The 13,120-nt window shown below is 45.3% G+C and overlaps 1 protein-coding gene across 6 annotated transcripts in view; it reads right to left on the bottom strand.

Moving 5' to 3' along the window:
- NPHP1 (nephrocystin 1) overlaps positions 1-12,494 on the bottom strand; it is a 36,547-nt gene extending 24,053 nt beyond the window's left edge. For 3 of the 6 annotated variants that reach the window (XM_053383483.1, XM_053383485.1, XM_053383489.1), the window contains exons 1-10: positions 12,331-12,493; positions 11,740-11,813; positions 9,754-9,814; positions 8,813-8,949; positions 7,620-7,851; positions 5,097-5,198; positions 4,306-4,406; positions 3,126-3,168; positions 2,646-2,730; positions 375-469 (exon numbers count right to left, since the gene is read on the bottom strand). In XM_053383483.1, coding sequence (XP_053239458.1) covers positions 375-469; positions 2,646-2,730; positions 3,126-3,168; positions 4,306-4,406; positions 5,097-5,198; positions 7,620-7,851; positions 8,813-8,949; positions 9,754-9,814; positions 11,740-11,813; positions 12,331-12,402 — 1,002 coding nt within the window. In that variant the 5' untranslated portion in view covers positions 12,403-12,493. Of the gene's footprint in view, positions 1-374; positions 470-2,645; positions 2,731-3,125; positions 3,169-4,305; positions 4,407-5,096; positions 5,199-7,619; positions 7,852-8,812; positions 8,950-9,753; positions 9,815-11,739; positions 11,814-12,330 lie in introns of all 6 variants that reach the window. The other 3 variants (XM_053383484.1, XM_053383486.1, XM_053383482.1) reach the window with 2 other exon arrangements.
- Between the last annotated feature and the right edge of the window lie 626 nt (positions 12,495-13,120).

Raw genomic sequence — 13,120 nt, 5'->3', positions numbered from 1 at the left:
TCCCCACGACGGGGTGAGCTCCCGTTGCTCAGTCCCAGCTGCTGCCAACCTAGCAGTTCGAAAGCACATCAAAGTGCAAGTAGATAAATAGGTACCGCTCCGGCGGGAAGGTAAACGGCGTTTCCGTGTGCTGCTCTGGTTCGCCAGAAGCAACTTAGTCATGCTGGCCACATGACCCGGAAGCTGTATGCCAGCTCCCTTGCCCAATAAAGCGAGATGAGAGCCGCAACCCCAGAGCCGGCCACGACTGGACCTAATGGTCATGGGACCCTTTACCTTTACTATGTTATTGCATAATACGTTTTCTCCAATTTCTCCATTTTCTGCTACCCTAAAGAGAGTTTATCTGGCTTTTATTGAGAGCAAATACTTACAGTGCCTTTTTCCGGGTTCCACACTAGATCTCGGAAAGAAAGATTGGAAGGTGTGAGCTCAGGTTGTAAGAAGTAAGAAGCCCGAAACTGAACTCCTGGAAGAACAATGCTTATTTTTAGAGTGTTTATTTTCCCATCTCCCTTTAACTTGGTTATCTTCAATGGAATTTGCAAGTAAGTAACTTTATGACTTCAGCAGTAGCACAATTACAGACTGACAGCCTAATCTTAAACATATTGACTTGGTGATAAATCTTATCTTGCTCTTCTTGCTCTGTCTCGCTCTTCTTGCCAGATGATTAGTGTTTTGCCAGAAGATTAGTGTGCATATATCATTCTGATATGTGTCGCTGAGCACAATGGAGAAGAGGGGAAATGCCTTTTCCAGGGCTGCGCATACTGGAGGACGCTCGGAGTTTCAGGGGCGTTTTTTTCCAAATAGAAAAGAGGCATTTTTAAACTCTGTTAAAAGATTTCTGTCACCACTGTATCATGGACTGACTGGATGCAGAGGAGTGGTGGGAGATACCAGCTGGGGAACCCCCAAGGGAAGAAGGCTCAGAGCCAGGGGATTAGTGGTGGGACAACAATGAGTGGACAGAGCGAAAAGAGGGAGCAGAAACTGAAGCAGTAACAGGGTTTAGTGAGCAGGAAGAGGCTGTGGCAGAGAGCAGTCCAGACTCAGAGGCAGAAGCAGAGGCTGGGGGGGGGGGCAAGAAACAGAGATGAGTCAGGCTGCTGAAGACACCAGGGGTCTCCCCCTCCTGCTCCAACCAGCTCCCTCCCCTATGGTCTCCCAGAATCTGAAGTGGTATAGAACAGGCGGAGAAAAGACAGGCAAGATGAAGGAACCTCAGATTCCGTGGGAAGGAATAGGGGAAGTAGGAGACTTACAGACCTTCAGTCCTGGCAAATGCTTCATTGGGGCAAGATCTAGTTGCTGTGCTCACTAGGCCTGAGCTGTTTGTTTCTTTGACTAAAGAGTTAATTTCACTGACACCTTGTGAGTTATTGCTGACCTGCTCCAATACCCACCCTGACACACTGCTATCCAGAAGTGAACAAAATGAAAAATGCAATCAAAATGTTTATTGCATTTGGGAGAGATCATCAGGGGGTTTGGACTGGGTGTTCATCCGTATGCAGATGACACCCAGCTCTAACTCTCCTTTAAATCTACCTCTCCTTTAAATCAGAACCAGTGAAGGCGGTGAAGGTCCTGTGGGAGTGCCTGGAGGCGGTTGGAGGATGGATGGCGGCTAACAGATTAAGGTTGAATCCTGACAAGACAGAAGTACTGTTTTGGGGGGACAGGGAGCGGGTGGGTGTGGGGGATTCCCTGGTCCTGAATGGTGTAACTGTGCCCCTGAAGGACCAAGTGCGCAGCCTGGGAGTCATTTTGGACTCACAGCTGTCCATGGAGGCGCAGGTTAAATCTGTGTCCAGGGCAGCTGTCTACCAGCTCCACCTGGTACGCAGGCTAAGACCCTACCTGCCCGCGGACTGTCTTGCCAGAGTGGTGCATGCTCTAGTTATCTCCCACTTGGACTACTGCAACGCGCTCTACGTGGGGCTACCTTTGAAGGTGCCCAGAAACTGCAATTAATCCAGAATGCAGCAGCTAGACTGGTGACTGGGAGTGGCTGCCGGGACCACATAACACCAGTTCTGAGAGATCTGCATTGGCTCCCAGTATGTTTCCGAGCATGATTCAAAGTGTTGGTGCTGACCTTTAAAGCCCTAAACAGCCTCGGTCCTGTATACCTGAAGGAGCGTCTCCACCCCCATCGTTCAGCCCGGACACTGAGATCCAGCACCAAGGGCCTTCTGGCGGTTCCCTCATTGCGAGAAGTGAGGCTACAGGGAACCAGACAGAGGGCCTTCTTGGTAGTGGCGCCCGCCCTGTGGAACGCCCTCCCATCAGATGTCAAAGAGATACAACAACTACCTGACATTCAGAAGACATCTTAAGGCAGCTCTGTTCAGGGAAGTTTTTAATATGTAACACTGTATTGTTTTTAACACTTGATTGGGAGCCGCCCAGAGTGGCTGGGAAACTCAGCCAGATGGGCGGGGTATAAATAATAAATTATTTATTTATTTCATTAAAAATTCCCCACGACTGTAAAAAAACCCCTCACAAATACAATTACAGCATTCTGCCATCAGAACTTTGGTCACCTCCCAATAAATGTTCACACTTCCTAAGATAAACTTGCTTCATACCTTGGGAGCTCTGGATTTAATAGAGTAGTTTTACAAAACTCCTACCTTCTTCCAAGAGCTGTGCAAGTGTTGAAGGTCGGAATCCTGCAGGAACTGCTCCCATAGTTGTCAGTGCATCTAAGGTATTATTCTATTAAGAAGAGAGATAATTCAACCTTGATATTGCTTCCATTTATCAGTTTGCTTCTGGCTCCATATTAGCCTTTAAGTAGCAAGTCACTGAACATCAAGTATTTTGAAGAGCCACTGGATGAACAAGCAGAAACACTCTGCAACTGCTTTTAAGCCCCACTAAACACAGTGGAACTTCCTTGTGTGTAAACATGAATAGGACTGCACCGTTCCTGCCCTTTTCGAGCAAACTGATACTCAGTTTGCTAACTTTGCTGTCCATAGTTGGACTGTTTGAAAGAGGGAGTACCATATGAAATAAGAGTACCAGTTTGGCTGTCTGGTTTTGTAAGAAAAACCAAGCAAAATATCAATAATCATGAATGGTATGCAAATGATAAAACACAGGCTTACCTCTGTGATGGCCTTTTTAACAGCACTCCAGTGTGAATCTGTCCTGTAGGTAGCATAAAAATAAGAACATAACACAAAGCTGATCCACAAATCAATTAACTGCAAATATGTTATTGACACTCACTATGTGATTATGGTGATGGGTTGTAAAATGACACACTGAGTGACGGTCCCACTGGGAAAAACCATTTAATCTATATTCTGACCATGTGGTAACTGAGATTGGAATCTTTTTTAATTCAGTTTTGTGGCTAAGGCAGCCTTAGTTTTCGCACTATTCGCCTGCCTTTCACTACCATGTGAAAGTGGTCTGATCACTGTTGTACCTATTTTGTCAGCTTGTTTGTTTGATTTCTACACTGCCCTTCCACCCAAACAGGAACCATGGGCACAATAAAAAGCCATTGCAAAATGTTCCACAAGAGCGGTAACAAATTGAAGGCACAAGTGTTGTTAAAAGAAACAGCACCAGATTTACGGCTGCTCTACTGTAATAATGTTCTGAAGTCCAGTAGAAATGAAGTTCCCTAAATGACATTAAATAAATTATTCACTTTTCGCAGGATTCTTCAGGATTCTTATAAATTCCTGTTCAGGGATGCCTTCCCAAACTATCCTACTGCAAACCTCGGCCCAGTATTCCTAAAGGAACATCTCCACCCCCATCGTCCAGCCCGGACACTGAGGTCCAGCTCCAAGGTAGTTCCCTCACTGTGAGAAGTGAGGTTACAGGGAACCAGGCAGAGGGACTTCTCAGTAGTAGCGCCCGCCCTGTGGAACACCCTCCCATCAGATGTCAAGGAAATAAACAACTATCTGACTTTTAGAAGACGTCTGAAAGCTGTTTGATCTTTTATCGTGTTTTTGATATTCTGTTGGGAGCCGCCCAGAGTGGCTGGGGAAACCCAGCCAGATGGGTGGGGTATTATTATTATTATTATTATTATTATTATTATTATTATTATTTTATTATATTTTCCCATTATGCAGAGCCCTGGTTTAAAAGGCTTTACCATCTCCCACTGTGTTTGCTCTTGTAGTGGATACAAATCAGGACTGAAACCAGTCAAGTTCAAATCGGGGATACACAAATGACGCAAGGAAGCTTCTGCAATGAAGAAGCCCCCATCAGAACAGCAGCATGAAGACGCATTTCCACTCACAGCTCTGGTCCCTTTACCTTTTCAGAATGTTGGCCCCTCCTTCCGTTTCATCTGCCACCTCTATATCTTCCTCGGTTTCCTCTTCACTTGGTTCTTGGCCCTCTTCGTCATCTTTCACCTACAAAGTTGATCCATTGCAACAGTCAATAACATTCTATACCTTTTTTATTTTAAAAAGGAAGTTGGGTGATCTTATGTTGCAGTAGAAGTGGAAATTCTTGCTTCAAATTCTTGCTCCTTTGTGAATATACCCTGGGTTGGATCCTGGGTTGCAACTGAGTATTTATTCAGATTTGTTTGGAGGGAAGTTAGCTGACATTGTGTCAAAGTGTTGTTTCCAGTGCATTTTCCTGTCACTTTCTTTTATCCCAAGAAGTCTGTTTGATTTTTGTTTAAGGGTGTGTTGCACAAGACCTCCCTATCATCTATAATTGCACAATCTGAATTTGCCAGGATGCCATAGAATCTTACCTGAAAATAGCAACAGTCTGGAACCGCCCTAAGATGTTATGTTTGGCTGGGCGTCTCAAGAAAGCAGTCTGAAATATTTGAGGAATGACAGAAAATATCTACCAGTTGGCATGCTACTGGGTTTTATTTCTATAGCACTAAAAAATGCCATCCCCACATTCCACCACACCACAATCTTGGGAATGATGAAAGCTTGGTAGTTATTTTCCATATTGCTGTCCAGACGGCTGCAGCAGCCCATGAAAAGGAACACTGCAAGCCCACTAAGGTGGAAAGATGCCAACAATAACATTAAACATGGAACTGAATAGAAAGAGAAAAGTAGAAGCATACCAACCATAAGGTAGGTTTTAGGCACAAGGCCCCTCTCCCCTTTGGAGTTTTTAGCCAGCCACCAACCGTCAGGCTTTTTCTCAAGGATAAGCAGAACTTCACCTTTCTTCAGTATTGAAAACAAAGAGAGGGGAAGAAACTACATTAATACACAAGGGTTTAAAGATATTCTGTGCTGAATATATGATGAAAGCAGAGGCCTAGTGATCTAGTTTGTTGCTTTGACCCAAAGTGACTGCTATTCTTATATTTCTACCAATTGATGCAAAGTATTACTGTGGAAGATACTAGAGTTGGGCATGTAAATACAGTGGTACCTCGGGTTAAGTACTTAATTCCTTCCAGAGGTCCGTTCTTAACCTGAAACTGTTCTTAACCTGAAGCACCACTTTAGCTAACGGGCCTCCTGCTGCCACCACGCCGCCAGAGCACGATTTCTGTTCTCATCCTGAAGCAAAGTTCTTAACCCGAGGTACTATTTCTGGGTTAGCGGAGTCCGTAACCTGAAGCGTATGTAACCTGAGGTACCACTGTATTGAATGGTTTACAGATGCTCTTAAGATTGAGCTAGCTGTTATATTGGACTTCCAACATCACACATATAAAAGCTTGATCTTGAATCCTGCCTCGTTGCTACAATCTAGAGAGACACTCTGGGAAGACCAAGAAACTGAACCCAGGATAGGCCTATGCAGGTGGTGGGCTAACCTTGATTCTCAGTGTTCACATTAAATGGTAGGGGACAAAAGAAAAAAGTTACAACTAGGAAGGCAGAGGTGAGAGATGGACAGCAGGGGAAAGCCTCCTCCCACCCTAGCATATGGACTCACCAGGCATATATTTAGTACCTATAGCAATCAAGATATTTACCTTTTCATGTGAGAGTAGTACACTTGGAGAAACACAGTAATAGGGATAAAGCCTTATCCTCACGTATAAGGAGGCTCCAGGGATGAAGATGCACTGCTGCTCTCCTCTCTTATACAGTGCACACCTCTCCCCAGCTATAACAATGATAATGACCACCTGTTCCTATTAGGCTACTTGGCATCACAAGCCAACTTGGTACCTATCACATGCATAGCAGCACTGATTGACTTTGTTACCCTAGGGAAAAACCATCACTGCTAGACTCATGTAGCATAATCAAATAGAGTTTTTGGACACTGCAAGAAGGCATTAGAGTGGGATTGGTGATGACTGACTTATGCAATGTCTACACCAAATGAACAAACAAATCCTACACAGCTATAGTACTTAGTGAGATATGCCCACATAAACTAATAATATTACCGTATTTTTTGCTCTATAACACGCACCTGACCATAACACGCACATCGTTTTTAGAGGAGGAAAACAAGGGAAAAATCATTCTGAATGAAACAGTGGATGTATCATTTTTGTGCTTCATGCTGTGGCCACAGACATGTGATCTGATGGTGAATTTGGGGTGACCCAATGCAAAAATCCTGAGAATTCCTGTGGATCCATGCTTTGTAACCACATTTTTGCACCATTGCAGCCCCAGGCAACAGTGGGTGTGTGATTTTTTTGGTGCAGGCTGTAGCCATGGACATGCTATGTGATCTGATGGTGAATTTGGGGTGACCCAATGCAAAGATCCTGAGAATCCCTGTGGATCCATGCTTTGTAACCACATTTTTGCACCATTGCAGCCCCAGGCAACAGTGGGTGTGTGATTTTTTTGGTGCAGGCTGTAGCCATGGACATGCTATGTGATCTGATGGTGAATTTGGGGTGACCCAATGCAAAGATCCTGACGATCCATGTGGATCCATGCTTTTTAACCACGTTTTTGCACCATTGCAGCCCCAGGCAACAGTGGGTGCGTGATTTTGGGGGGGCAGGCTGTAGCCATGGACATGCTATGTGATCTGATGGTGAATTTGGGGTGACCCAATGCAAAGATCCTGAGGAGCCATGTGGATCTATGCTTTGTAACCACATTTTAAGTGGGGAGCGAAGGAAAAACAAAGAAGGGACATGAGAGGGGTGCGCAGAGAAGCAGCTGGCTAAGAATGCAGGAGAGGGATTTAACGGGAGGGAGGAAAGAAAGGCAAAAGTTTCCCCCCACCCAAGCCAGCCATCTCTCTCTCTCTCTCTCTCTCTCTCTCTCTCCCTCCCCCTCTCTCTCTCCCTCCCCCCCCTCTCCCTCCCCCTCTCTCTCTCCCTCTCCCCCAGCAGCACCGGAGCACAGAGAGGAATTAGAAGGAACGACACTCTGCTTTCCCCTCTGCTTGCCTGGAGGGGAGGGGCTTTCCCTGCTCTTTGTTCCGTTTCAGCAAACACAGCAACGAAACAGAGGGGGGTGGGCAGTAAGACCCTGAGGCAGAATGCAGGAAAGCAGCCGCTTCCTCTTTTCAGGTTTCCCTTCTCCGTGAAGCGCGATTTGATTTTTGCCTGATTTTTCGGCTCCAGGGACCACACATTCGCTCAATAACACGCACAGACATTTCCGAAAAAATCTGCGTGTTATAGAGGGAAAAATACGGTACATTTTACTTACTTTAAAGGTCAGGTCACCTTCTTGCTGTGCAGAAAAATCACCAAGAGTGATAAAAAATTTAATAGCTGAATCATCTCCGAGTTTGTCTTCATCTTCACCATCCTCTTCATCATCACCATCATCCTGTGTACTTTCTTCTTCTTCTTCTTCTTCTTCCTCCTCCTCCTCATCTTCCTCTTCACTTTCTTCGTTTTCTTGCAGTGTTTTTGGGCTGTCCTTCCTTTTTGTATTGCTAACCCAAAAAGAAACAGAGTCCATCACAGTCTTTTGACAACTGCTTATTCTAATCAACCACTGACACAGACAATATTGTAAAGAACTCCTCCTTTCTTGTTCTAGAGGTATAAGAAGGACCAGGTGTCTCAATAATTCCTCAGTTTCATATTTTGAATACATTAATATTTCTAAGCATTCTCATCCCTTAACTTTGGGGTAGGTAGCAATTAACAATTATACAATTATGTCAGATAAAGCTAAAATTATGTAGCAGACAAAGCATCAATGACTATGCACTGTAACTATTATAAGGAACGCAGGTGGTGCTGTGATCTAAACCACTGAGCCACTTGGGCTTGCCGATCAGAAGGTCGGCGGTTCGAATCCCCATGACGGGGTGAGCTACTGTTGCTCTGTCCCAGCTCCTGCCAACCTAGCAGTTTGAAAGCAAGCTAGTGCAAGTAGATAAATAGGTAGCTCTGCAGCAGGAAGGTAAACAGCATTTTTGTGCACTCTGGCTTCCATCATGGTGTTCCATTGCACCAGAAGCGGTTTAGTCATGCTGGCCACATGACCAGAAAGCTGTCTGTGGACAAACGCCGGCTCCCTCGGCCTGAAAGCGAGATGAGTGCCGCAACCCCACAGTCGCCTTTGACTGGACTTAACCATTCAGGGGTCCTTTACCTTTACCTTATAAGAAAGTTTTATGTTGATAAAGATGCCCATGCTCAGACTTGAGCAGGCATGGGATAATCCAGCTTGATTAATAAAAACCTGTTTTAGAGTGCAATCCTGTACACACTTATCTGGGAGTAAATCCCACTGAACTCAATGGGACTGAAGCTGCAAACCTAACCATAATTACACAGAAGTAAGTCTCCTGAATTCAGTGAGGCTTACTGGCAGGTAAGTAGGGTTAGGATTGCAGCCTTATATCTGAGCAGACATCCACAGGTTTGTACTGTTAACCTACTTACATGCTGGAGTCCTTGGTCACATCTTCCCGGCTAAAGATTGCTGTAAGTTTATCCAGCTGCGCAGAAAGCAATAACAATTTTTCTCCTTCTTCTTCTTTTCTCTGATTATAATTTCCCACGGGGGCAGGTTCATCTGACTGGAAGATAACAACACACCAGATTTTTCATAACATTCTTGTGTACATTAGGATTTGAATTAAAATATCCATCTAACATAGCCTGGCATTAATCACATTTATGGAAAATATGCTAATTACAGGTAAACATTCACATGGTGCTTTGTTGTTGTTGTTTAGTCGTTTAGTCGTGTCCGACTCTTCGTGACCCCATGGAGCAGAGCACGCCAGGCACTCCTGTCTTCCACTGCCTCCCGCAGTTTGGTCAAACTCATGTTTGTGGCTTCGAGAACACTGTCCAACCACCTCGTCCTCTGTCGTCCCCTTCTCCTTGTGCCCTCCATCTTTCCCAACATCAGGGTCTTTTCCAGGGAGTTTTCTCTTCGCATGAGGTGGCCAAAGTATTGGAGCCTCAGCTTCACGATCTGTCCTTCCAGTGACCACTCAGGGCTGATTTCCTTAAGAATGGATGCATTTGATCTTCTTGCAGTCCATGGGACTCTCAAGAGTCTCCTCCAGCACCATAATTCAAAAGCATCTATTCTTCAGCGATCAGCCTTCTTTATGGTCCAGCTCTCACTTCCATACATCACTATACTAAAAAAGATTTGTGACTCCTTTGACTTTGGGATACGTTAACCAATAGTATTACATATAGAGCTGTCTAAGGAAGTTGTATACATTACAACAAATTTAGGTTAGCCACTGAAGGATGGACATGGTAAATGCAGTAATCTCAGGTCCTACCCTGACAGAGTATTTTTCTGAACCTCCTCTCCATTTTATTATTGTGGAAACAAGAAGCGCTGTACCTTAAACACTTACTTTCTTCAAGTTCTGTAGAGCAGAGATATTTTCATCAACAGACTTCTTCAGCTCCAAACATCTACAACAAAAACAGTACTTGCATTGTATACACTGCCTACATGGCCATAAATACATGCATTGAGCCCCCAAATCTGCAAATGCTCAGTTCTAATAGATCAGTCACATAATTTCCCATTCACCTCAAGGTTAGCATTAATGCCAACATGGCACTACAAATTACTTCTCTGAATAGGGAAAGACAGTGGACATATTCTCTTCTGGTAGAGAGGGAGAAAGTGTGTGCACACTGAGACTGGACGTCATCAAGTTGCTCTATCTCTCTTGCTGAGAAAACACAGCAGACTATCTCAACTGTTCATTCTCCTGGAGGATCTGAACCAAGTGCTTGGCCAGGAATGAGGGAAAGTAGATTGTAGTTCTCTGGTGGGCCACTTAGTACCTCCTGGTACTTAGTATCTCCTGGTACTAAGTCTGCCCAAACAAGACAATTCCATTCCTAGGCAGCAGCACATGCTCAGGGTGACACCTGATAGGTATGATTCAACTATCAAGAGATCCTAAGCATCTCTTAACAGCTAAAGTAGACAGGAAACCTGTTGCCCTCCAGATATTGTTGTATACTAACTCCCACAAGCTCCAGCCAGCATTACCAGTGGCCAAGGATGATGGGAATGGTAGTCCAGCAGCATCTTAAGGGCTATAGGTTCCTCATCCCTGAGATAAAGCTTACATAATCACCATTCAGTGATTGTGAGTATACACTCTCGGTTTTCACAGATAGCACACACTGGCAGACAATGGACATTCTAATCAAAAAAATAAACAGCCAACATGAGACTGAAATCAGGTCACCTTTATTTGTCTTCTGGAAAGGGGCCAGATCCATACTGCATGATATACCACACTATAAATTCCTCACTTATAGTGCAAGTCCATGCTACATGCCACTGGGAAATGCAACAGAACCTACATGATGTTTGAACCTACATGATGTTTTTTCCCTTACCCATGTCAACAGTGCATTATGTGCACTTGCACTGATAGCCATGGACAGGCAGTGAGCATCTCCCTCACTTCCTTCACATTGTTTTCTTCACCTGCCACATTTCAAAAATTCATTTGTTGTTCTGTTTGCTGAACCTGGGGCTTGCAGGCCAGCTCTATAACAATGGAGAGGAGAGCTATCTTTACCTTATTTAATGCCACTATTCATCCTCTAGCCCCAGCAGTCCCTGAGGGGATCCATAATTCCACTCAAGATGCATATGAACGCCTCACTGAATGATCATTATGATGATGATAATAATTTTATTATTTATACCCCACCCATCTGGCTGGGTTTCCCAAGCCACTCTGGGTGGCTTACAGCATATATTGAAACATAATAAAACATAAAATATTAAAAACTTTCTGAAACAGGGCTGCCTTCAGATGTCTTCTAAAAAATTATGTAGTTCTTTATCTCCTTGACATCTGAAGGGAGGGTGTTCCACAGGGAGGGCGCCACTACCGAATGCAACTGAATGGAACAATAATGGAACTGAAATGGCCACAACACTGTTAGGGGGCTGGCATGTATGAGTGTGAGGGTGGTAAAGGAAGAGGCAGCTAGCTATCGGGGGCTTTCAGGTCACCCTTCACAAGTACTATACACATTTCCCAGAGTTTTGAAAATAAATCTCAGCACATCAATCGCCACTGTCTACATTCATGAACATCCTTGCATAAATACAAATTTATGACAAACCTCTAATGCAATATAGTTATACATCAGCAAATAAAAGTCCCACTGATCTCAATTAAAGTAATTGTTTTTAGGTTTGGATCTGAAAATATTTTTAGACCTGCAATCAAATTTGTTTGCATCCGAGGAACCAACTAACAAGCACCTCTGACCTCAAATACATTTGCATTATGCTTACCGGAAGGAGTTTTTTAAAATACACACACACACACACACACACACACACACACACACATTACCTCTGACTAAGGCTTTGCTTCTTTCCAGAGTCCAGAGCCCCCACTTCCTTGCTTTCTTGGAGCAAAGCATTCACCTAAAATATCGAACGACCAAGATTCGCTTTGTCAAACGATAACGAAAGAATTAGCACACTACTTTTCGGCTGGGATTTGTGGCTCTCCAGAGACGGCTGGACTCCCAACACCTGTCAACAGAGCCAACGGCCAGGGCCGGCCCAAGACACTTCGACACCTGAGGCAGACCCCAAAAGGGGGTTGCCCCCCCCCCCCACCAGGGAAGAAGCAGGTGAGGCCATATCTACATCAGGAACAAGGGAAGAGGCAGGGAAGAAAGATCGGCATTGGGATATGATGTCCCTCTGGATCATGCCACCTGAGGCATCCACCTTCACCTTGCCTCATGGGTGGGCCGGCCCTGCCAACGGTCAGGGCGAATGAAATTTCGAGCCTGAGGAGGGCCGCAGGCTCCTCCACCTCTGGCTTACGCCTTTCCCTCCTACTAGCCCCATGCCTCTCGTTCCCTGCAATTAAGGGCCGGGCAGGATCCGCTTCACGCCCTTCCTTTCCCTGCCTCCCGTTTCCCCAGCTCACCTGCTCCCGCAGCTCTCGGCCCCGGCGCAGCGCGCTCTGCAGCGGGCCCGTCCGGCCCCGGCGCCCGGTCATACCGCCAGCCGGGCGAAAGCTCTACGAGGCGCCTGCCTTGCGCGGAGGAAGAAGGCCGCAGCCGGTCGCCTAGGAGACGGAACGCTGCGGCGCGGGATTTATAGCGTCATCCTTAGGCGCTACGAGGAGACGGACAGCGACGCTTCTCCGGCGTCCAACCGGACTACATGTCCCAGCATGCAGCGCAGCCGAAAGATTAAAAAGGGCAGGGGCTGCACACCCCGAGCTGCCCATGCAAACGGTCCCATTGATGATTTTGTCGGTATTTTGTCCCCCACCTTTTAAAGTGTGCCTTCCTCTCCCAAGGATTTAGAATTCCATGGTTCAGACACTTAGCAGGTACTGTGTGTTGCTTAGGTGGAAACCAGAATGCTGAAGTGCTATAAAGCCGATATAATACGTTTGCAATGTCATGCTAGGAGATAAAGCAGCTTCAGTATTGGGGTAACACGCAATGCATAAACTACTAGGTTTTTGTGTTTTTTTACATGGCATCTATATATGACTAACTAAAAGGTGTGCAAAGATCTCCAAGTGAAATGCTCACCACATTTCCAATGCGAAGTCTCTGAAGTTACGTTATCTTACATAACACCCTCTCATGTAACTTTGGAAACCTTATCTTCTTCACCACAACCAGTTTTCCTTTAGCGAAAGAAGTTTCCCTCTTCTAAAATGCCATTAGGGGGCTTCTCATCACAGGTTTTTAGCACAATCC

This window comes from Podarcis raffonei, chromosome 3 (genome assembly GCF_027172205.1).
Source record: "Podarcis raffonei isolate rPodRaf1 chromosome 3, rPodRaf1.pri, whole genome shotgun sequence".
Classification (NCBI taxonomy): Eukaryota; Metazoa; Chordata; class Lepidosauria; order Squamata; family Lacertidae; genus Podarcis; species Podarcis raffonei.
Note: the sequence above shows the minus strand (reverse complement) of the source record. Positions and strands in the feature narration are given on the sequence as shown.